This window comes from Mandrillus leucophaeus, unplaced genomic scaffold (genome assembly GCF_000951045.1).
Source record: "Mandrillus leucophaeus isolate KB7577 unplaced genomic scaffold, Mleu.le_1.0 Scaffold595, whole genome shotgun sequence".
In the NCBI taxonomy this organism is placed as follows: domain Eukaryota; kingdom Metazoa; phylum Chordata; class Mammalia; order Primates; family Cercopithecidae; genus Mandrillus; species Mandrillus leucophaeus.
This window is the reverse complement of record NW_012106419.1, coordinates 1,630,535-1,655,324: the sequence shown is the minus strand read 5'-3', so window position 1 is coordinate 1,655,324 and position 24,790 is coordinate 1,630,535. Positions and strand designations below refer to the sequence as shown.

At 41.7% G+C, this 24,790-nt stretch overlaps 1 protein-coding gene across 1 annotated transcript in view; it reads left to right on the top strand.

The window, feature by feature from the left end:
* Positions 1 to 875: 875 nt before the first annotated feature.
* The window catches only part of CTDSPL (CTD (carboxy-terminal domain, RNA polymerase II, polypeptide A) small phosphatase-like), a 40,234-nt gene continuing 16,319 nt past the window's right edge, over positions 876 to 24,790 (top strand). The window contains exons 1-6 of the mRNA XM_011999515.1: positions 876 to 923; positions 1,743 to 1,851; positions 4,126 to 4,280; positions 13,931 to 13,963; positions 21,202 to 21,303; positions 24,433 to 24,489. Of these exons, the coding sequence (XP_011854905.1) occupies positions 876 to 923; positions 1,743 to 1,851; positions 4,126 to 4,280; positions 13,931 to 13,963; positions 21,202 to 21,303; positions 24,433 to 24,489 (504 nt within the window). The remainder of the gene's footprint in view (positions 924 to 1,742; positions 1,852 to 4,125; positions 4,281 to 13,930; positions 13,964 to 21,201; positions 21,304 to 24,432; positions 24,490 to 24,790) is intronic.

Sequence of the window (24,790 nt, the reverse complement as noted above, 5' to 3'; positions counted from 1 at the left end):
CAAAATGATGAGGACCTGAGTCAGGATAGGGCAGGGACAAGGAGTTGCTAAGGACACATTTAAGAATCGATTAGGATGTCAGAACCAACAACTTATTGAGGGAGAAGGGCAGATGTCTAGCTTAGGATATTGGTACCCTGAGTGAAGAGGGGAGTGGTGAGCCCCATTTAGATATGCCAAGTCTGAGGCATCCAGAGGAGATGTCCAGCAGACAGGTGGATGAACTGGCCTGGCCGAAAGACACAGCTCAGTCATACACACATTCATTTGGGAGTTTAGTGGCCAAAGAAAAAAACGATCTCCACAGGGAGGTTGGCAAAGGCTTCCTGGGTGAGGTTGGCTTTGAGCCAGGCTCTGAAAAGCAGGATGCTCTGAGAAGTGGGGAAATGGGGGGAGGAGGAGTGGGAGAAGGGATGTCAGTGTGATGAGGAGTCTACCATGGAGGAAGCTAGGGAGTAAGGTGGGCAGGTGCTGGGTTTGGATAGGGGAGGTTATCAGGGAAAAGTGACAGAAAGCTTTGGAATGACTTTTGATGACTTCCTCCTCCTAAGTCTGATTTTTAAAAATGAAAATCGTTATGGAATATTTTAAACTGATGTTCATAGTTGCTACTCCCTCCTTTGCTCTTCCAAAGTAATTTCTTAAAATCAATGTTATGGGGAGATGTATGCATTCAACTATCTTTAATATCCTAAAAGACCTTGTTCTTGGATACCTGGGCCACCAGGAGACCTCTCATGTGTCTTGTCAGTGGAAATATGTAAAGGGGGCAAGGGAGGAAAGGTGATGAGAGGTAAAGTCTTGATCAAAGCAGAGAAACAGCAAGACCCCTTTTGTGTGTACAAGGAGGGTGAGCGGTGGAGCATGGATGCCAGATGAGAAAGCCAGCAGGAGCGTTCTACCGGGCAAAGGACACTTCTTTGGTACCTTCTTTTCACATGGGCCTCCTCTGGTTTTGAGTTTAGTGGATATATTCAGTCTTGTTGATATCATAGACCAGGAGTGGCTGTGGGCCGTGGCAGTAGCCACATTGCTTCTGCAAGGCTGAGAACACTGCTGTTGCCTGGTTTGTCTCACAGGCTTGGAGTGTAGAAGCATAGGAATTAGGTTAAAGGTTGAGAATTAGAAGAAGGATATGGTTTAGAAATAGCACAAAGTTGCCGAAAGACAGTTTAACAAGACTGTTTACTTCCTCCCCACCATTATTAGAGCAATACATAATTACCAGAAAACATTTGGAAAATGTGGAAGAAATGTAAACACTTATGGTCCAACAATTAATTACTGTTAACTTTTTGACATATTTCTTGCAAATCTTTTCTTAATTATAATCTTTTTTAGTTTGCTTTGCTTAGTTATGATCAAATCAGATATACAATAATATATATTAACTTTTTCATCTAATGTTCTAACGTCAACATTTATCCATTAAACTGAATTTTTATTTCATGTGTCAACCAAAACTCCCTTACCAGTTTATGAGCAAGTCAAGGATCTTCTGGATGATAGCTGGGGGAGAGAAGCAGCAACTGGGGCTGGAAGGCAGTAGGGTCATTAGTACAGAGCACCCACGTCTGGAGCCCTATTCAGGAAGAAGTGAATGCTGAGGGTCGGTGAGGCCAGTGCTGGTCCTGAGGAAATCCTTCCATTTACCCTTCCCACCTCTCCTGATTTTGAGAGTTCTAGACCAATCCAAGAGTGATTAGAAAATTAGCCACTGAGCCTCCAAGAGGTTCCTGCAGGCCCTAGAACTAACCTTATTTGAAAGGAAGAATCCTGGAACCTCCCACACCTATGAAAATGAGACCACTTTGACTGTTGCACTCTTTATACAGAGAAGGAAAGACCTGGGTAAGCTCCCTTTCCCTGTCTGGAGGCACGATGGCCTCCCAGGTGCTCGGATAACTAATTTACTGACTCTGTTAGCTGTGTGTACCTTCTGTAGAGTAAGTAAGCGTGTGGTAGAAATTATGAGTAGTGTACTGGTTCCAGGTTTATAATTTTTTTAGTATGTAAGTTAATTTGTTAATTAGTTGGCTAGTTAGTCATGGGGAAGATTCATGTCATCCAAGGATGAAAATAGGACCTGGAAAGGTGCTTTCTGCAGACTGCTCAGTGTCTCTGAGACATGAACAGATAGCTTGTTTACTTGCAGAGGAATGTGCTATCAGCTAGGGAAAAGATTTTTTTTCTTCCCCTGACTAAATTTTCTGAGTGTGGGATAAAAATTAAGACATTCAGAGTAACAATGAAATGGTTTAACGTAACAATGAAATGGTTTAACGTATCATTTATATTAAATACAAGTTTATTGCAATGCTTTTCTCTCCCTATTTGGCGTGTTCCACCTTCTTAATCTAACCTAAATTGTTTCAAGATTGTATTCAGCATGGCACATGGGGAAATCACACAGTTTGGAAACAGGCCCACTTGGGTTTGAATCTGGCAAAGGAACCGACACAATCCTGCTGTATTTTCTCAATAGTTGTATATTCTCAGCGGTAAGATGGAAGCAGTAACACCTATCTCCTTAGGAGTATGCAAGATGAGGTTTGTGAACTATTGGGACCTACAGCGTTGGCCCTTGGTGAACAGTGGTTATTATCTCTTCCCACACTACCACTTAGGAGGCCCACATGCCTGGCAGTCCCAATGGCCTGGTCTGGCCTGACCTGCCCTTGAAATGAGATGCCTGAAATGTGATGGCTGGTGCTCTATGCATGCACCCAAGGATGCTTGAGGAAGATAAAAACAGCCAGCTTTCTCAGAGATTTATGGTTCTGAAGTTCATCTTTAGTAAGTGCTGATCTTAAATTCATACTCACTGGGCCATTTGCCCAAACCCAGGGTAGAAACCATTCATATCTGTGGAGTTGCTGGAAGAATAGCTTTTCAGTCCCTTTTCAGAATTTCCATCTGAATGCACTTAGTTTTGCTGCTGGCAGAAGAGTACCCCCAAAACATTCAGCAAAGGTTTTGTGATCTCTTGGGAGGAAAGGTGTTACACAAATCACTCCTAAGTGCACAAAAAGAGGAATTGTGCCAGAATTGCTCTTTGGGAGAAGAGATAAGCTCCAACAGTTATCATGTGGACTTAAATCATTTCCTGCACTGGCAATTTTCCCATTAACCCTAAGCATGGTCCCTTGCCTGCGGCCTCTTCTCAGAGCACCACTGACCCGCCTAGGCATGGCATGTGGTGGGACAGTCCCGGCTGCATTCCCAGGCAAATACTCCTGCCCCTCGAAGTTGTGAGCCCTCCCCTGAGGGGTGTTTTTCATCTATACTAATTTTCACCTTTTATTCCTGACTTGTGGCAGCTTGTTGTGAGCCTTGGATAAACAGAAAGGATGTGTCACTCCCTCCAGTGTCTTAGTTCAGGACAGGCTAGGGCACAGTATTGCCCTGGATCTCATGAAGATGGGCTTTGCCCTGGCCAGCCCTACTGGGGCAGGAACATGTGTTCTCCATCCAACATCTCCTGCTGTTTATGTTTTTTAAGTGAAATGGAAGCCTTCAGCCCTAAGCTCTGTGGATCCAGGCCCTCACCAACTTCTGGACAAACTCTTGGCAAGTTTAAGCAGGAGGTTCTTTTGTGCCTTTACATATCTTATTTCTTAACCCACAAAGTTAAGTCATTTCCATAGTGAGCAGGGGATGTCCAAGAACCTAGATTCAAAGTGATTTTTTATTGGTATCCATAATGGAGAGATGTTTCCCAGGGAGTGTCAAGTCTGATTTGTGCCTGAAAAGATGTTTATTTTGAAGTAGTGCTTGGTGCAGGGTGGGAATACTTCATCTGCTGGGTTCAGGAATGCAGATGGGGACTGACCCTGAGGGTGAGTCAGTTAATAAGCAAGCAGCCCCTGCTGGGCTGAGGTCAAAGGGATCCTGTCCAACCAGAGGGATTGGACTCCATCGACTAGCTGGCTCCTGGGATTCTCACATTGGATTCACAGTTCTTTAGAGTAATTTCCAGGAGCCCCTCATCTTCTCCTCCTGAGCAGGCCCTCAGGGCAGGAATCTGGGGTCTGGGGGGCAACTGCATACTCAGATTTTTGCATTATATTACAACTATCAGTACATGCTGCAGTTGGCCACAGTGTGCTCTGTTTTTGTTTCCAGCTTCCCAGTGCAACGTCAGCTTAAAGAAGCAGAGGAGCCGCAGCATCCTTAGCTCCTTCTTCTGCTGCTTCCGTGATTACAATGTGGAGGCCCCTCCACCCAACAGCCCCAGTGTGCTTCCGCCACTGGTGGAGGAGAATGGTGGACTTCAGAAGGTCAGTACTGGCGAGGAACTGTGCACTCCATAAAACTGCAGCAGCGGCATATCTGTCCCATCCTTGATGAATATCCTTAATAAGAATATGCAGAGCCGGGCGCGATGGCTCACGCCTGTAATCTCAGCACTTTGGGAGGCTGAGACAGGTAGATTGCCTGAGGTCAGGAGTTCAAGACCAGCCTGGCCAACATAGTGAAACTTCATCTCTACTAAAAATATAAAAAATTAGCTGGGCGTGGTGGCAGGCGCCTGTAATCCCAGTTGCTAGGGAGGCTGAGGCAGGAGAATCACTTCAACCTGGGAGGCGGAGGTTGCAGTGCCATTGCACTGTAGCCTAGGCAACAAGAGCAAAACTATGTCTCAAAAACAAAAAACAAAAAGAAAAGGATATGTGATAGTATGTGTACAGCCATTTACTTAAAGATTTGAAATTACCAAGAAAAGTAACCTTTTTTGATAAAGGATATCTCATTTAGCAACTAAAGATCATATTTGATGGGAGTTACGGGAGTCACTTCACATTTTTATAACGTTCTCTCTTGGGAAGTTGAATGCATTAAACAGTTAAACAACCAGTAGCAGACTCACAAATAGATGAAAAGAGAAACAGACATAGAGAAGAGCTAACAATAAAATAATTGAGTTTAACTACCTTGTTTAATAATAAGCATGTTATATATTCTTTTGTATGTATCAAATAAAATATGTCATATTGTCATAATAGGTCAAAAACCAAAATCTACCAACATGCTGTCTAACAAACGCATCTGAAACAAAGTTACTCAGAACAGTTAAAAGTATAAGGATGCGGCCAGGCATGGTGGCTCATGCCTATAATCCCAGCACTTTGGGAGGCCAAGGCAGGCAGATCACTTGAGGTCAGGAGTTTGACCAACATGGCGAAACCCCTTCTCTAGTAAAAGTACAAAACTTAGCTGGGCCTGGTGGTGGGCATCTGTAATCCCAGCTACTCGGGAGGCTGAGGCTGGAGAATCACTTGAACCTGGGAGACGGAGATTGCAGTAAGCCAAGATCACGCCACTGTACTCCAGCTGAGTGACAAGAGTGAAACTCCATTCCAAAAAAAAAAAAAAGTATAAGGAATAAGGATGAGCAAAGAGACCTCATACAAGTATAAATTAAGGAAAATAAGGGTTATAATATTAATCTCAGTCAAAACGGAATTTCAGGGAAAAATCACCGAAAGAAGATTATTCATCATGAAGATAGTTGACATTTGAGGACACAAAAGTCATAAAGCTTTATATTCCAAATAACATGAGCAAAGGACACAAACAGGTAATTCACAAAATAAGAAATACAGATGGTTCAGTCTTGTTGATATCATAGACCAGGAGTGACTGTGGGCTGTGACAGTAGCCACATTGCTTCTGCAAGACTGAGAACACTGCTGTTGCCTGATTTGTCTCACAGGCTTGGAGTGTAGAAGCATAGGAATTAGGCTGAAGGTTTTCATATGGTCAAACATGAAAAAATAAGAATGTTGCACATATAAATACATGAAAAATATTTAACATGTTTAGTAATCGAAGAAACGCAAACTAAATAATGAGATACCGTTTTCCAGCTTTCAACTTATCAAAGATATTTTGAAACACAATATTTGGTTTTAGCATGGAGTGGTAGGAGGGAGGATAGAGAATGTAAATAAGTTGCTGGTAACAATGTTACTTGATGACACCTTTCTGGAGGAAAATTTGCCAATATGATCTTAAAGCCTTAAAAATATCCCTATTTGTTGATGCAGGCAGTTACCCTTTATGGACATAATTATGAATGTGCAAAGATTTAACCATGAGGTCCCACCCAGCATAGATTATAATGCCGAAAAATTATAAGCAACCTGATGTTCAACCATAGGCAGTTGGTTTAAAAAAAAAAACTATAGAATTAACTGTGCAATCAAATAGCATACAGCCCTTCAAAATGATATGTCATAAACATTGCTGATATAAAGAAATGGATAGAGTGTCTCTCTTGTTCTCTCACACACATACACACACAAGCATTTATAAGACTAAAAGGACGTATGCTGAAATATGAAGGTATCTCCTATTGCTCACACTGGTGGAATTATAGCTAGGATTTTCTCCTTCCCTCTATACTTTCCTCAGTTTTCAGAAAATCAGCTTAAATTACTTATATGATTTAAAAAATTATTTTAAAACCACATATGGATGTATAGAAGGGAATTCTGGGAAGATGACAGCCTGAGCACATGGCTCTGACTGTTAAAATTCCCTCCCAGGATAAACCCAGGTGGGCCTGCTGGTGGAGCCTGGAAAGTGCATTAAGGCCCCCAGTTTTCCTGACACCTTCAGGGTAGAGAGCAGGCACAGGATTTATTCTCTCTCTTACTCAGTAAGAAGCAGGGAACCACCAACAGAGGAAAATGCTTACATCTCCCTGAGTCCTTGGACAAACACTCGAATGTATAGTCCCATGAGGTCCACTAGCCAGAAGGAGCTGGCGGATCGCCTTGGAAAGGGCTCATACTGCCCACACAATGTGTGTGGTCCTTTGAGGGGCTGCCCTGGTGAGCTGGATTGCTTCCAGTGCTTGTGCCTTGGAGGAGCCAGTAGTGTAGCGGCTTTCTTCATCTCTGAGGTTTGTTAACATGGGCTCTGCTGGGCCATGAAAACAGCATTCCTTGCTGGGCCTTGCAGTACTCACTCATTTGCCACTTCCCAGAGAGCCTCATAGACTGACCTGCACAGACACTAAGGGAACCCACAACCTGGTGCAAGCAAAGAAAAATGCAGCCTCCACTGAGAAAGTCCAAGTTGAAAAAACTGTAATGAGACTCCCACGACGGTAAAACTAATGGAAGAGATGGAAGAGAACTTTAACGGACAACTCAGGAAATGAATTATGAGTACAAAAGTAACATTTGGAATTTAAAAACTCATGATTTCTAAATATAAAAATTCAGTAAACAAACAGAAGGAGAATGGTCACTGGTGGGAACTCAATTCATGTTCTGGAAAAGCAAGTGGAAGAAGAAATATCTTACGATTCAGACCAGAAACACAGAGATGGTAATTGTGAGAGGGGACAGCAGGCATCTAGGAGATGGAACATGCAAATGTTAAGAGTTCCAGAAAGAGAAAAAGTAGTAGAAGAAAAATTTCTTGAGCTAAAGACAAAGCTTGAATCTGTGGATTGAAGGAGCTTACCAAGTCGACAGCAGGATTAGTTAGAGGAGCGCATGCCTAGATGTATCTGTAGAAATTTTGAAGTTTAAGGACAAAGGGAAAGTCTTACAAGATACTAGAATAAGTTATTTTCAAGGAAAACAATTATATTAGTATCAGACTTCTCATCAGCAACACTAAAAGCCAGAAGACTATGAAAAAATATTTATAGGCTACTGAGGGAAAAAAATGGAAACCAGAAATTCTGTATGTGACCAAGATATCATTTATCTGTTGAGACAAAAGTTTCTTAGATATGTAATGATTCAGAGAGGGAACAAAACATAAAAATCTGGGTGAGATTGATACTCAGTTATGATATAATTGTTAAAAATGTTAGAAATAGGCTGGATGCAGTGGCTCATTCCCATAATCCCAGCACTTTGGGAGGCCAAGGTGGGCGGATCACGAGGTCGGGAGATCGAGACCATCCTGACTAACACAGTAAAACCCCATCTCTACTAAAAAATACAAAAAATGAGCCTGGCCTGGTGGCGGGTGCCTGTAGTCCCAGCTACTCGGGAGGCTAAGGCAGGAAAATGGCATGAACACAGGAGGCAGAGCTTGCAGTGAGCCAAGATTGCGCCACCGCACCGCAGCCTGGGTGACAGAGCGAGACTCAGTCTCAAAAAAAAAAAAAAAAAAAAAGGTTAGAATTAAGCTGGGTGCAGTGGCTCATTCCTATAATCCCAGCAGTTTGGGAGGCTAAGGCAAAAGGATCACTTCAGCCCAGAAGTTTGAGACCAGCCTGGGCAACATAGGGAAACCCCCATCTCTACAAAACAAATAATAAATAATTAGCTAGATGTGGAGGTGTGCACTTGTAGTCCCAGCTACTCTGGAGCCTGAAGTGGGAGGATTGCTTGCACCCAGGAGGTCGAGGCTGCAGTGAGCCATGATCGCACCCTGCCCTCCAGCCTGGGTGACAGCAAGACCCTGTCTCAAAAAACCCCCAATGTAGAAACAAACGTGATTTTTAGGAATAGAACTAGTAATAGAACTGTAACAAGTGGCACAATTAGAAAATAGATCTTTAAAATTCACAGAGGGAGTAAAGGAGAAATAAACAAATTGAACAAGCCATCAAAATTAAGGAAAGGGAAAAAGAACAAATAATAAATAGCAAACATAACATAAAGAATAGGCATAAAACCTAGTTTGATGAACCAGATTCTTCTAACAAAGACCAAGACTACATCAGATTGGTTTGACAAATTCAGCTGTATGATATTTCCAAGAATATGCCTGTCATCAAATAGGAATGATTTTGTCAGTAAGTAAAAGAAAACTGCTGGGCATGGTGGCTAACGCCTATAATACCTGCACTTTGGGAAGCCGAGGCAGGAGGATCACTTGAGGCCTGGAGGTTGAGGCTGCAGTGAGCCTTAATCGCTCCACTGTCCTCCAGCCTGGGTGCCAGAGCAACATCCTGTCTTGAAAGAAACAAAAAAAGAGAGAAGGAATGAAAGGAGAGAGAGAGAGAGAGAAAGTGTGAAAGAAAGAAAAGAAAAGGAAGAAAGCTGACAAATAATAGCTTAGACAATTAGGGGATTATTTTTCTCACACAAAAAGCCTGGGTCAGGTAGTTACTGGGGTTTATATTTCTGATGATGCCATCAAGAACATGTTTTTCTGTCTTTCTGCTCCCCTATCCTTGGTGTGTTTGCCTTCATCCTCATGCTTGCTATTTATGATCTCAAAGTCACAAGTTTTAGATATCCTATCCACATTTAAAGGAAAAAGATAGGGAGGGGTGGCACTGGCCATGTCTGTCCCTTTTATGAAAAGTAAATGCTTTCACAGAAAAACCCAGGAGACTTCTGCTTATGTCTTATTGGCCTGACACAGTGCCTGGCAGATTTCTTTGACTTACTGCCAAAATCATTTCTATCTGATGGCAGATATGTTCTTGGAAACAGTGTACAGTTGAATTTGTCAAACCAATTGGGTGTAGCCATTTGTCACATGGCTATCCAATAGCAACAGGGGAGGAATTTAGCCCAGCATATTCTTGCTCTCAACAAAATCAGGAGAAGGGAGGAATGACTCATGAGTAGATACACTAGTCAGTATGGGTTCGTTTATGCTTCAGTAACAACCTCAAAACCTCAGAGGCTTAAACAATAAAAGTCTATTTTTCACTCATGCTACTTGTTTATAATGGGTTGGCTGAGGCTGAGCCTTTTGTTCTGTGGCACTATCCAACAGAAATGTAATGTAAGTCACATGTATAATTTAATTTTTTCCAGTAGCCACATTAATGAAAATATTTTTAAAACAAGTGAAGTTAATTTTAATAACATGTTATTTAATCACTATATCCAAAATATTATCTCGATATGTAATCAATAGAAAAAAATATTAGTGAGACAATTTATATTCTTTTTATCTTACTAATCCTTCAAAATCTGATGTGTATTTTACACTTACAGCACATCTTAATTTGGACCAGCCACATTTTGTGTGCTCAGTGGCCACATGTGACTAGTAGCTACCATACTGGACAGTATAACCATCTTATCCTCATTCACATGCCTATACCCCATCTCTTTGCTTCCATGACTGTCACAGCAGGACAAAGGAAATGTGATAAATCACATTGGCTCTTAAAGTTTTCACTCAGAAAACTCAGAAAAACATGGCTCATTTCAGCTGACATTTTATTGGCTAAAGTAAGTCACATGACTGCATTAAGTTCAAGGGGAATGGAAGTGTAATCCTCCCACATATTCAGAAAGAAAACTGGAATTATTTGGTGGACAGTGTTAGTGACAGTTGCAGTAGGTGACAGTTTTTGACATAACATCTAACATACAGATAAAGGTGGAAAATAAAGAAATGGGCAAAATATACAAAGCAGATCAAACAGAAAGCAAGAGTGACAATGTTAATATCAGATAAAGCAGAATTCAAATTCAAAAGCATTAAACAGGATAAATAGGGGCACTTTATGGCAAATAGTCTAATACATGAACCGTATAGTAGCCCATAAACCTTTATATATAAAATCAACAGTGCCACCAAAGAAGAAAACTATACATGATAAAAAGCTATCTTCAAAAAATAAACAGCAAACAACACAGAAAAATCAATGGTAGGTTCTGGCTAATGGAATAAGCCAAGAAAATGAGACAATTGGTATAAACATGGAAAAGATACAAAGTTAGTCTTATTTGCAGATGACATGATTGTTTACATAGAAAACCCAAAAGACTCCTCCAAAGTTGATTCAAATCATAAAAGATTTTGATTTCTCATGTTTATGAGAAATGTGTGTGCTGTTTCTGGATAGAAAGGCTTAAGTTCTTCTGGGACAAAAAAGGTCAAAGAAGAACCGAGAAATTTTTAGAAAGAAAATAAGGAAGACAGCTTGGTATCTTTGTAGATGAAATGATATGAGGAAATGGCATGGCAGCCTTGGAAGCTTTCCTGGGGTACTCAGCTGTATCTATCAGGAAATAGAAGCCTTTAAAGGCAGTTCCTCCAACAGAGCTGAGCTCACTTGGACTTACTGTTCATTCATGAACTTCCTTCTATTAACATTTGTCAAGATGGCTTTATAAAGAATTATGTTAACTTTGAGTTAATTTAGTTAATCCAAAGTGGGGTGATACGTTATTTCCATAACACTTGACTAGTCAATCCGGGAGACCAGACACCAGAGAAAGAGCCCTGTCAGAGTGGGGCAGTGAATTCCCAGAGGAGGACCCTCTGCCTCTTGACCCTAGCTTGCTCAGGACATTCGGAACACAAAGCCCAGGCCTATTAGATGTGGAAGCAGATTCCAGGCCCATTTCTACTGCTGATTCCTTAAGTATCTGTGCCTCTCGGAATTCAGCATGCCAGAGGAAGAGGGAAGGCTGTGGACAGAATGGGGCAGATGACCTGTAGGGTTCTATCTACCCTGCATATTTACTTTTGCCCTGGAGAAATGAGGATTTGGAGCCTTTTGAGTTTCCAGCTGCTTCTGCAGCAGCAGCTTGGGGTAGCAGCCATTGCCACCATCACAGCCACAACCTGGACCTACAGACCAGAAGCTTCCAGAGGCTGGGAGGAGTCAGAACCCCAATGGCAAAGACCATGGAGGACTTTTAAGGGCAAAGACAGCATAAAACGGATTGTTGGACACTCACAAATACATGCATACCTCATGCTGTATACACAGACATACATACATGTAAGCTTCTAGGGTAATTTTCAAGCCCAAATATCCTTCTAGATCAGCACTTTTGTTTGCTCATAGTGGACATTTTGTCAGGCCTTTCAGATGCATTATTGTGATCTCTTGCATCATGGACGTGCTCATCTCATCAAAAGTGTGTTCTGAAGGTGCACCTGTGTGCAGGGGATGTCTGCACTCTCCTACTAGAGCAGAGCTTCTCAACTTGGGATAATTTGCCCTCCAGGGAACATGTGGCAATGTCTGAAGACAGATTGTCACTAGAGGGGGAGAGAGCATCTGCTGACATCTAGTGAGCAGAGGCCAAGGATGCTGTTAAACATCCTGCAACAAATAGGACATCCCTCACAACAGAGTTACCCAGCCCAGAATGTCACCAGTGCTGAGGTTGAGAAACCCTACTCTGAAGTGGCCCAGCTGGGTATGGCAGCACACACCTATAGTCCCAGGTACTCAGGAGGCTGAGGCAGGAGGATGTCTTAAGCCAGGAGTTTGAGGCCACAGTGAGCCATGATCACACCACTGGACTCCAACCTGGGTGACAGAGCAAGACCCCGTCTGTAAAGTAAAATAAAATAAAAATAAGGAGACCCAAATAGGATGTGAACTTCTGGTTAAAATCTCCTCCACCAACTACTATGCAGCCGTGAAAAAGAAGAAGTCATGTAATTTGCAGCAACATGGATGGAGCTGGAGGCCATTAATCTAAGCAAACTAATGCAGGAACAGAAAACCAAATACCGCACATTCTGACTCATGAGTGGGAGCTAAACACTGAATACTCATGGACAACAAAGGGAACAACAGACACTGGGGCCTACTTGAGGGTGGAGCTTAGGAGGAGGGTGAGGATGAAAAGACTATCTCTTGGGTACAATGCATATTACCTGGGTGACGAAATAATCTGTGCAGTAAACCCCCATTTACCCCATAGGTAAATGACATGCAATTTACCTATATAACAAACCTGCACATGTACCTCTGAACCTAAAATAAAAGTTTTTTTAAAAGTATGTCCTCCACCAAGTATGTCTGTAGGAGCAGTGACCTACTATTAGTCCCAGTATTAGGAATAATATTATTTAAAAGCTTCTTAAATGAATTTATCTGTGCAAGTTCTTGAAAACTTTGATTTATTTGATTGCATTGTCTGTTGGAGAGCAGCATAGCTCTGCCTTGAGTGATGTCAGAAGGAAGACAAGCCCAAAATCTGAAAAAGGAAGGAACTGTGGAGATCATCTCAAGAGGAAATGATACTTGCTCTTATACTGCAGAGGTGATGACTAGGGGTTAGAGATAATCAAGAAGTTGCTAAATTGTTCTTAGTGTCAAAACAGAGCTCAGAAAGGTGCCAGCCAGCTGCCATTGCCAGCCATCAGGTTTGGCCCTTTCATGTGAGACCTCGTTATCACTGTAACCCTCTTAATAAAAATGGACATGTATTTTCACAAATTCTTCAGTGTACAAGGCATGAAGCAGTGCATCGCCTTATTAGGCCATCTAAAAAAGAAGAAACAGAAACTGGAAATGCTCAGTGGAAATAAACTTTTTTATTAGCATTTCTTAACAATGCTATAATGAAGTGTTTCCATCAATTAGGTTTGGAATGGCTGGCATTTGGGGCTGCGGAATAATTGAGGCCTTTCCTTGGGGCCTAGGTTTTCTTAACACTCCCTGTGAATACAGGTTGTATTTCCCTTGAAGGAGAAAGCTGTCCCCTTGTCTGTTGCCTGGGAGGGAATTTCTTGTACCTTGCCTGGTCCCCTCTCCCTAGTCTTCCCCTAGAGGAGCTCCTGGAATGACCAGGAGGTCATTGTAATCTGATGAACACGTCTCCCATTCCCTGCATATGATATTGACTTAGTCTTTTTAGGGAAAAACTTGCTTAAAAGAAAAAACAAACAGTTATTAGAAGGAATCAAGGATTAAAGTAAAGTATGAGTTTTTATTTTTGTTTTTTAATTAAGGATTGAGTTCCTGGGAGTAAGGGAGGCACTATTTAAATACACAAAATGGTTGGTGAGCCTCAGGAGCCCAGCCTGGCTTGTTAGCAGAACGGGTGTCTGAGAGACAGAAGGAGCCTCATGCCTTAACTGTGGAAAATTTTCGGATTCCTCCTGTTCATTAAACACCACCAAGGTACAGAGAATGGCAGATCATGCAGCTGCTGTGCTCGAGAGGGCTTTGAAGTTTCTTTTGAGAATATGATCTTCTCTTCAAACCTGACAATGATTTTTTTTTCTTTTTCCTCAGGGTGACCAGAGGCAGGTCATTCCCATACCAAGTGTATGTATATTTATCTAATTTTATTTATTAAAACGGTCATAAAATCGTGTGGCTTTGGGCCTACTGATATAAAGGATTTTTTTAAATGTTATTGCTTATGTTGTTTATCATGTGGTGTAAACAGCTCTGTTCTTTTAAAAAGAAAACTGAAGCTACAGTTTAAACTGTGAGCAGGAAGTTCTCTACCGAGACAGTTTCCTTTCTCAGGAACAGCAAGGCAGCCAGCATCCATTTACCCAATTCTCATTTTCCCTTTCTCTCTGGGAAGGATCTCCAAGCTGAATAAGCTGAGGTTGCTCAGAACCCTCACCCACACCCCACCATCTTAGCCTCAACTCCATAGATTGGCGGGAGCAATCTTTTGCCCAGACACAGTTCTTTGCAGCAGGTTCAGTCCCAGTGGAACTGGGCTCACCAAGCCCAGGTCCCAGGTGACCGGACCGTTTCTAACTTATCAGTGGTAGTATGGCTGTAGCTCCGAGATCAGAGAAGTCACCCTAAATATATTCTCTGGACTTGCAGGACCCATCCCACAGGCCTGCTGTGCTGCAACTCTGCCCAGCTGGGCACTCCCTGAGGCCACCCTCACTTCTGTTGTCAGCCCTGAAATTTGTTCCACCCCAGCACAGTCCTGCACCAGCCACCCCTCAGCCATCCGCTGTCCCTTCTCTTCTTCCTGTTCTGCCAGCACAGCCACCCAGCCTGAGGCCAGTCAGCAAGAAGTAAACTGAAGACTGACTCCCAAAAGAAACTTACAGTCGAGATGTCTGTATCAAACAAGACCTTTCAAATAGTCTTATGTCCTTAGAGAAGGATTTAGGTTTCAAAATGTGTCTATAAATTAATTTTTTAGTCTGTAAAGATGATCAGATTCAGATTACTTGATTCAAATCTGTTCATCTCTCTTTCCTTGGAGTTTTTCACATCCAATAGACACAGCAATCTTACATAGAAGGAGTAGATGGATTTCATGCATACAGGTTGACGACTCCAAAGGCTTTGGTAGTACATGTCACTTACAAATTGCCCAAAAAGTTTACAGTAATTTCATTTTTCTCAAAACTCTAACTCTTGATTGACTAACGAGTTGCAAGAGTCTGTGTAGTGATTCTGACTGCCCATGTGCCTGAGGGTTGGGCTTTGTTGGGAAAACTGGGTTTGATCAAAAAGATTGACCTAGCAACCCAACTTTTTATCCAGAGTTTGAGGGAGATGCCCAGCAGAGTTAATACCAGAAGACTCTTTAACCTTTATACAAAGTAGTTTTTGATATTTTTTTTTTCCGCAAAGGTACCTACATTAAATGATGGCAGGTAGCATCTCTCCTTCCACCTTCAATGGCACTATTACTGTTTTTTCTTAAAGCTAATTGGCAGCCATGTGCAAAGTTAAGTGCAGAACAAAAGCACTTGTCAGTATAAAAACCCCACTGAAGAAACGGACCCTTTTCCCACAAATCTAGACTCAGCCATGTATAGAATTCTGGAATAAGAGAAACAAGAAGAAAATTCCTTATGTAATGGATCCTGGTGATGGATAATAAACTGCTGACTGTATCCTACATGTGAGGTGTTGGGTCAGGCCATGTGAACCTATGAACTATCTTGCCCAAAGAAACAGCCGAGCCAAAGGAACTTGCATTTTTGAATGATGACCTCCAGAAAAGTAGTTCCACTAGTGGGCACAGTGTGATTTCCACTGCCTGCTTAGCATATAGGACTGATCCCAAGTCCATCTGAGGCCAGCTCAGCCCTGGAACCAAGTCTTGGGAGCCCCTGCAAAATTTGCACCTACCTGAAAAGGCTGCAGGTTACGTAAGCAGCGTGGTCCTGGCCTTTCTGGACCTCAGGGGGACCTGGTCAGTGCTGGGAGCCCTGAGATCTTAGGGTTCCATGCATAGAACCAGAAATCCGGGCTTGTGCTGAACCTCCAAACCAGATCCCACAACCTCCTGAAAGCTTTCTTCAGGCACTGAAGGTAAAGAATCCTCTAAGCCTGTGGTGACCAGAGCAACTGTAGCTGGGGTCCCCATCTGTGCCTGTCACTTCACCCCTCTTTTTTCATTCGCTTGCTGCTCTGTTTGTATGTGTAGGTTTGGTCTTTTAATTTTTTGCTAAACAATAATTCAAGCTCATAGTTAATTATTAAATATTGAAGGATTTGGGATTAACACCTGTGGAAATACATATATACATACCATACATACATGAAGTTGAAAGATTAAAGCAAAAAGAAAATATCTCTCAATGTAATCCTACTGCCTTCTAGGTAGTACCACTTTTAATATATGTTATTTATCCTTCCAGAAGTTTTCCAGACAAACACAAACATAGTTATATAAATGAAGTTGTGTTGTATTCACCATTCTGCAAATTGCTTGTTACTTTCTAACAAGATGCCTTGAACATCTTTCCAAATATTAGTAGGTATATATCTGCCTCATTGTTTTATATTTCACTGATGGCATTTACTTTGTTTCCACTTCTGTGCTATTACAAATATTTCTCTTAAAAATATCCTCTTTTCTGTGTGCTAATGGACTTGTATGATAGTTCTTTGTGATCAGTTTCTATTTGTGGAAATGCTAGGTCAAAGGATATAATATTACAGTATTGGTACATTAAAGCCAAATTGTTGTCCAAAAGCCTATGCTAATTTACATTCCCATGAAGTATCTATGAGATGGCCTCATACCCTTACTGAAAATGATTATCAAATGTTTCAATCTTTGCTAATCTGAAAGTAAAGAATGGTAGCAGTGGCTCACGCCTATAACCCAAGCGCTTGGAGAGACCGAGGCAGGCAGATGGCTTCAGCTCAGGAGTTCACGACCAGCCTGGGCAACATGGTGAAACCCCATCTCTATAAAATATACACAAAATTAACTGGGCATGGCGGCTGGGCGCGGTGGCTTACGCCTGTAATCCCAGCACTTTGGGAGGCCGAGGCGGGTGGATCGTCTGAGGTTGGGAGTTCCAGACCAGCCTGACCAATATGGAGAAACCCCATCTCTACTGAAAATACAAAATTAGGCCGGGCGCAGTGGCTCACGCCTGTAATCCCAGCACTTTGGGAGGCTGAGGCGGGTGGATCACCTGAGGTCGGGAGTTCGAAACCAGCCTGACCAACTTGGAGAAACCCCGTTTCTACTAAAAATACAAAATTAGCCGGGTGTGGTGGCACATGCCTGTAATCCCAGCTACTTGGAAGGCTGAAGCAGGAGAATTGCTTGAACCCGGGAGGGGAGGTTGCAGTGAGCTGAGATCATGCCATTGCACTCCAGCCTGGGCAACAAGAGCAAAACTCAGTCTCAAAAAAAAAAAAAAAAAAAATTAACCAGGCATGGTAGTGCATGCCTGTAGTCCCAGCTACTTGGGAGGATCACTTGAGCCCAGTAGGCAGAGGTTGCAGTGAGCTGAGATGGCGCCACTGCACTCCAGCCTGGGCTACAGAGCCGGACCCTATCTCATTTCTTTATCAGTGAGTTTGAACAGCTTTTCATAAGATCATTGGCTATCTTTCTTCTTCTCTATTCATTTCTTCTAGTTTTTTATGCTGTGTTGCTTGTCATTTTAAATTTTAAGGAAATTAGTACTTTTCCCCAAATATATATCTTTTGGCCTTGTTTGTTTATAATTATTTTGGCCACGAGGAAGTTTTAATTTTATATAAGTAAATATTAATGTCATCCTTTATGCTCATTGATTGTATATTTTCTTCTAGTATTTTAATCGTTTTTAATAGTTTCACCATTACACCTTTAAATCTTTGATCCATTTGGAATGTTTGTTGGTGTAAGGCATGAAGTAGGAAACTGTCTTTTTTTCCAAGTGGCTACTCAGTTGTCCCAGCACCATTTAGTGAGTAATCATGTTTTGCATGCCTATTGGAAATGACATTTTTATCCTTACCATTAGTATCATTCGTCTCCCAACTATGGGCCAGGATTTAGGGCCTTCCTTAGTGGGAAGCTTCATGGGCTGTTTGGTGAACATCGGGTATTGAAAGATAAGGAAAAGGTGCAGAGGGAACGAAAGTTTGAAACTGCTGATGTATGGGTGGTCATGACTTGAGGTGAGCACTCGAATGCCTTGACCCCAGTGAGGAACGCCACTGAGGCTGTGTCCTGAGTCCTACCGACCCCACACTTTTGCTTAAATTACACACCACACTGATGCTCACAAACATGAGGCTTGCAGTGTAACCAAGCCATAAAAATGGTGAAAGAGGAGAGGATTTGTTTTCTAACAGCTATGTTTCTATGCTATTTGCCTAAGGCTTTTAATACAGCAATAGTACACTTCTTTCCACAAAAGCATTATAAAGAATATACAAGCAGGACAGCTATTCTGATTAAAAGCAGTCTAGAGATCCTCTTGCTCCCCTCCTGCGTTGGGCCCTGACATCCACCCGGAGCTCTGAGGGCTTGGGGAGCACAGCATGCAGACCTTGAGTCTGAGAAATCTTAAGTAAGGAAACAATAATCCAATGTACTAGGAAGAGGTACTACATCTGTAAGATTTATGAGAGTTTGTGGGGTGGGTACTCCAAGAGGAAATAAGCTTAGTGTTAACTATTCATGACTGCCAGTGCTCTGCCAAGGACAGGAAATTTCAGATTTACTCCCAGGAAAGGAACAGGAATGAAAACCATTCCCAAACCATGGATGGCAAGCCGTGGTCCTCCTCCACCCACCCCCCAGCAATGTTCTTTGTGTACATTTGAGCAAGTCATTTTGTATAAGAAAGACCTTTCTTGATATGACTGGTATTTCTCTTGTTCTTCAGCTTTATGAAAACCTTAGAGAAAACTTGGTTCAGGACATTTCTTAGTTAATGATTCAAGCATCACCTGAACAGATCAACTGAAGTAACAAAGCACTGTATTGCCATTTTATAGCATCCTTACATTTCCAAGGACACAGCTGTCCCAAAGAATTCTTACCCATGGGCTCAAGAATTTGCATTAATCTAAAGCCAAGCTCTCAGGGAAGCTGTGTGCATTTAGGAAACATCAGAGGATTAATGGAGCCTCCTAGCCTGCTGCCTCCCAACTTGGCCTTGTTCCCTACAGCACAAATTAAAATCAATAGCTTGCTTAATATGAGTCTCACCCTTCTCACCCTTCTCCATATTTTCTCTCTTAGATCTTACCATGAGGGGTTTTACTTACTGTTAACTTTTCTGTCTTAGATAACACCATGAGGGGTTTTACTTACTGTTAAAGAATGCTTGTAAAGTGTGGGTTAACTGTGCTAAGAAAGTAATCTTTGTTCTTGAGTTTGGAAAATGAACCACTTTTGGCAGATCTTTGATGTTTTCAGAGATGCTAGGGTTAGAATTCCTAGATCCTTATTTTCCAGGCTAACAATTAAATTAATAAGTTACAATGTTTTAGTAGTTTATAAACACATAGGAAAAGGACTAGATAGACACTAATGTCAAAAGGGAGACACAGAAAAGAGAATGATTGTGTTTTATCTGTCTGGTGTCTATAATCTTTACAATGAGAATGTGTTTTATATTAAATAATTGTGTAATAAAAATTCAAACAAATTTTATTCTGGTCACAAGCATGCTTTCTGCTCTGTCCCAAACAACAGAAATGACTCACATTCTCTCTACTATGTTCACTTAGCTCATCACACTCTGCCTTTTTAAAACACCTTTTGATACAAAACTTTTTGCAAATTTAATTTTTTTAAAATAACCTGCTGACTCACTGGTTTGTAATAGAGGACAAAGTCCTTTCTAGATCCTCGAATTCCGTGCCTGTCTCCAAGGCACATCCCCGCATCCCTTCACAGTGCTGCAGGATTAGGGAGGATTGCTTCCAGCTGAGAGAGGTGAGAGGCCGGAAAGGCTCTTTCTTTTGGATGACGTTGGGAAGGAAGAAACATGGAGTTAGAAATGTTTATGTCTCCACACGTAGCCTCTTCCTGGGCAACCCTGGACAGTCTCTCTCTGCCAAGGTGACCATTGTACTTGCAAATTTACCTAACCTGTTGACTGCCTGTGTTACATTTACTATGAACCAACTAAAGTTCAAAATTAACTTTTGATCATTAACTGACTTTCAGTTTGAACCAAAAAAAATAAAAAAGAGGAAATGGCCACGTAAAAGGAAATACAGCTTGATTTCATTTTTTTCTTGTTTTATTTGATGAACTAAATTGTCCATTCTTTGGGAGCTCAGAATAGATATTTCCTTGTATTTTCTTTTGTATCAAATATTAAAGAGAATTTGACCTTCTGTGCAGGTCAGAAAATTAATTAGTTAACACTGGATATTGAATGTGCCACAAAGTAGACTAAAATACTTCAGATCATTTCTAGAATGAGGCAAGGCCTAAAGAAATAAATCCTCTAAATCGAGTGAGATTGGCCAAAGATACCTAGCATTTTATGGTTGACTGAAGATACCTAGCATTTTATTAACTCTTTATGACTTCTTTATCATGAGATTTGAGTCACCTGCTACTAAGACACATAAATAGATTGTTTGGTCAACAAATAACATGTGGATTAAAGTATAACTTTCAGAGGCGGAGAATCCAAGGGGTAAAAATACCACATTTGCTCAGTATTATACCACAGTGTGGTGGCACAAGGTGGCACTGTACCTGGATTAGTTTTATTTCTGTTTCCTAGTGCTGGGGGTAACTCTGGACCACATTTTGCTGGTGGGCCTATAGTTTCCCTCCAGGTTTTTTAAAAATCTCAGTCACTAAAAAAAAAAAAAATTCTGTGGTTCCAACATAGCTCTAAAATCTACTTATGTGCCACAGGCAAAATATGACCCCACGAAACAGACCTCCATTGTTACAGTACCTATTATAATTAAATACTCATTCTTGTGCAATCCATTTTAATAACAACTGTAGCCACCAATATATATATGTGTGAGGCAAAATGCTGGGTGTTTTATTGCCATTATAACTGATAACAAAAACCTTTCATGGTAGGTATTATTATCCCAATTTACAACCAAGAAAGTGACAGAGCTGATAATTGAAACCAGGTTTGTCTGGTTCCAAAGCCTAGGACTTCATAGTAGTCATTCATATCGTGGCACAGTATTTGATAAAGCTTCAGTTGCAAAGTACTTATTCTTATTGTTCTTAATAAAAGTCCATTATATGCTTGACCAGGCATTTAAATGTTTGAAAGTAGTATAATACAATACTGATTGGTTTGTCTTTTACATAAAGGTAATATTGGTTTATTTTTCCCCTTTAGCCACCGGCTAAGTACCTTCTTCCAGAGGTGACGGTGCTTGACTATGGAAAGAAATGTGTGGTCATTGATTTAGATGAAACATTGGTGCACAGTTCGTTTAAGGTAAATCAACATAAAAATCTGTGATCTTTGTGATTTGATAACAATTGTATTGGAAAAGAGAAAACAGAAAGGATGAAAGCTTATGGTGGTTAGTGTGTAACTTCACTCTTCATGTAGAAATCCCAGGAGCTGCTCATTAACCCAGGTGAACATTAACTAAAGTAGTTGAATATTAACATAGTTAGTTTGGAAAGAAACCACTAAGCTACCAACATCACTGGGACCTCATTCTTACTTAGGAGGTTTGCATTTTCCAACACTCTAACCCCTGAAGAAATACTTTTCAGGTGGCACAAGGCACTCAGTGCCCCCAGGACACTGTTTATATTTGTCAAGATGACCAGAGTGCTATGTATTTTGTTGGGACGAGGAAGGGAGGCTCTGTTGGAAACTGTCAAATGACCTGGTATCCTGGAAATTTTCCCGGATCGATTTTTGAAAGATGCCCAACTCTGAAGAAGACTTTCCAGACTTCAGGGCATCTGAACAGATTCAGCCATTTAGTTTGAGCATCTTCATGACAAGAGGTGGCTGGGGTTTTTTGCAAGCTTGACAGCTAAATGAGTACCCACCATCAGGACTTCCCTCCTAAAGGGTGTGGAGGTCAGACACTCTTCCTTCCTGTCACCTTCCCTGATCTCCATCTTCCTGCTGGAAAAACAGCAGAAATGGCCTCCATGCAGGAAGAGCTGTGGTGACACTGTTAAGAAATGAGTTAGTTAACCTTTTTTTTTTTTTTTTTTGACGTGAAATAAATTGTTTAAAAGAGGCAAATGATGAAAAGTTTGGAAATAGGAGATTGGTATTTTGGGGAGAAGAAGCAGGTGTTTAGGATTCTGGTCTTGTTTTCCTTGGGTTATTTCTGGTAATGGGACTGCTCTATCATTATACTGCATTCCTATTTCCCCCACCAGCCTAGGACTCCCCTTCACTGAGAGACATGAAGGTCACCATCCATGATGGGGCATGTGTCTCACATGAACCACAGTCATTCCTTACAAGTTGTAGGAAGCAGAAGAGCTGTCAAATATGCCTGAACACCTTCCTACCAGAAACATCCTTCTTTGTTCTTCTCACTAAACAGAGACCTTTCTGGTAGGGCAAAGCCAGAAAATTGTCTTTGAGTCCTTTGGAGAGTGGAGAAGAGACCACACTGACCTCTAGCAGTGAGAAATGGCCTTATTCTGGCCACTGGGGCATACAGGGACCACCTTATTCCCTAGCACTTGAGGGCCAGGCCCTTCCAGAGTTGGTCCAGGGGATATGGTGACCTTGTGTCCCAGCTTAACCCTAGATAGCACTGGAAGCCGTTTCTCCCCCATGGGCAAGTTGCTCAGGACTTTTCCAAGTCTCTGTGAAGGAAAGCCCTTCAGAGCAGGGGTCGGTTGCCATCACAGCATAGAGAACTCCCTCCGAAGCAGCTATGGGAGTGTGGGCAACACTGGCCAGATCACCCGATGTTACTGAGGGTTCCTTGCTCCAAAGGCAGGGCCTTGGTAGCCCCCAGTGTCTCTAGCACCTGCTCAGAGGTCATTGATGCCACAAGCTAATGTGAATGGCATTTCCTCGTTTCTTCCCTCCCCTGGCCTGCCTGCATTTGCAACCAGAATATTCTTGATGGTTTTTAGAGTTCTGGGCATTTCAAAGTCTTTTGAGAATCTGAAAGCTATGAACCCTCTTCCCTTCAAAAATGTACGTTTGTACAATGCATAGGTTCATGGATTCCAAGTTTAGAACCCTAGCTGTAGCAGAGTCTCCTTTACACCAGCAGGAGAGAGGAGAGTAAGGATGGTGCTTGCTGTAAGCTGGGGAATGGTTTTTCTCTTTTAATATACTCCGTGGAATGTGATTCCATAATCTAATGCCTTGGGAGAGCTTCTTCCTTCAGTCTTTCCTTTTATTTTTTAGCATGATTCTGATTTTAGTTGTGAAATTATATGATACCGAACTCATCCTTGGCCTTCCAACTCTGGGAGTAAATAAACAGTGATCGTAAGCTAAGTGCTTAGTAACGGTGCTATGACATAGCATTGTCCATGGTTTTTTGTTTTTCTTGTTTTTATTTTTTAGTTTATATATCAATGAAGAGGGTTTGTGTGTACTGTGATGGGCTTAAAAGCAGACCTCAGTTCAGAGTCTGACCAGAGACGCTGTACTCCCACCCCTGCCCAGTGGCTACCACACACACCTTCTCCTTCCTTCTGTCTCTCTTCTCTTGTCCAGGGGTTTGCAGGCTGATGATTCAGTTGGGCCTGTTCATTTAAGTAGTTTTGTACCTAATTTGTGGAATTTCATTGAGAACTGTGTGTAAGTTCATCATTGAGAACATAGTGACTGCTGAAGAATCATATTTGAATTTTAAATGTCATTAATATTGTCAAAGAGTTATTTAAAATATCCAGAAGTTTGTGGGTGTGCCGGATGTTGTGTTCCTTGGAGCAGAGCAGGCATAGGATGGGCTGGCACTGTACCTCCACCCAAGGCAGGAGCTGGTGCCAGGCTACCTGGGAGGGCCTGAAATCACTGATCCTCAGGACTGATTGGGGCCATGGGCATGCATCAGACCCATCACAATAGCTACGGAAGAGAGGAGAAACTGAGGTCCAGGGAGAGGAAGAGCCTGCCCAAGGGCATGGCCTGTGGCCTCTGACTTTACCCCCACATGGCCTTGGCACTGTTTTGAGCAGCCCATCACAGGGCAGCCCCCAGTCGTGGGTCCAAGTACAAATAGTTTTCCCTCAAGCAACACTGTCCTCTGAGTCCATCACATGCTCACCTCCTCCCCCTGGTGGCTAGCAGTGATTCCCCATCACCCTAGCAGGACTCTGGGCAAGAAGTGGAGTTTTCAGGAGCCCCATCCTCTAGCCAGGCAGTGCCACACTTTTTGGTTGAGGCCAGGCAGGTGATATTGGACCAAGATGCTGAAAATGTAATGACATTCACAGTGGAAAATAATGTGCTTTCCTGCTTGTGCTTATTTTAAGGAATCAAGGCATGCTTCAGCATCCTCCTCCTGAACTGTTTTTTCCAATAACCAAAACATTGGTCCAGGCAAGCTTTTTTCTAGCTAAAATTTCCAGGCTTTTTTGTTCCTTCAGACATATTAATTATAGTCTCTTTTTTCTCTAGCCTATTAGTAATGCTGATTTTATTGTTCCGGTTGAAATCGATGGAACTATACATCAGGTAAGAAATTGAAGCTAAATCTGAGTTACAATTAAGATTTTTTAGTAATTACATTTCCTATGAACTTTATTTCTAAATTCTCATTTCAGTAATAATTCCTTATTACTGAATCAAAAGGAAGCATACTGTAATAAATACAATATTCTTCTTTTTTTCACTCCAATGAATTTATACTGAGATTATAAGAAAAACTGTAGTCGTAAATATTAGATGTGGTTACCAGTTCAAATAGTTCTTTGATTTGAAGCAGACTTTCAGAAGTTTCCATATCCCCCACTGGCCTAGCTTGATGGTCTAATTA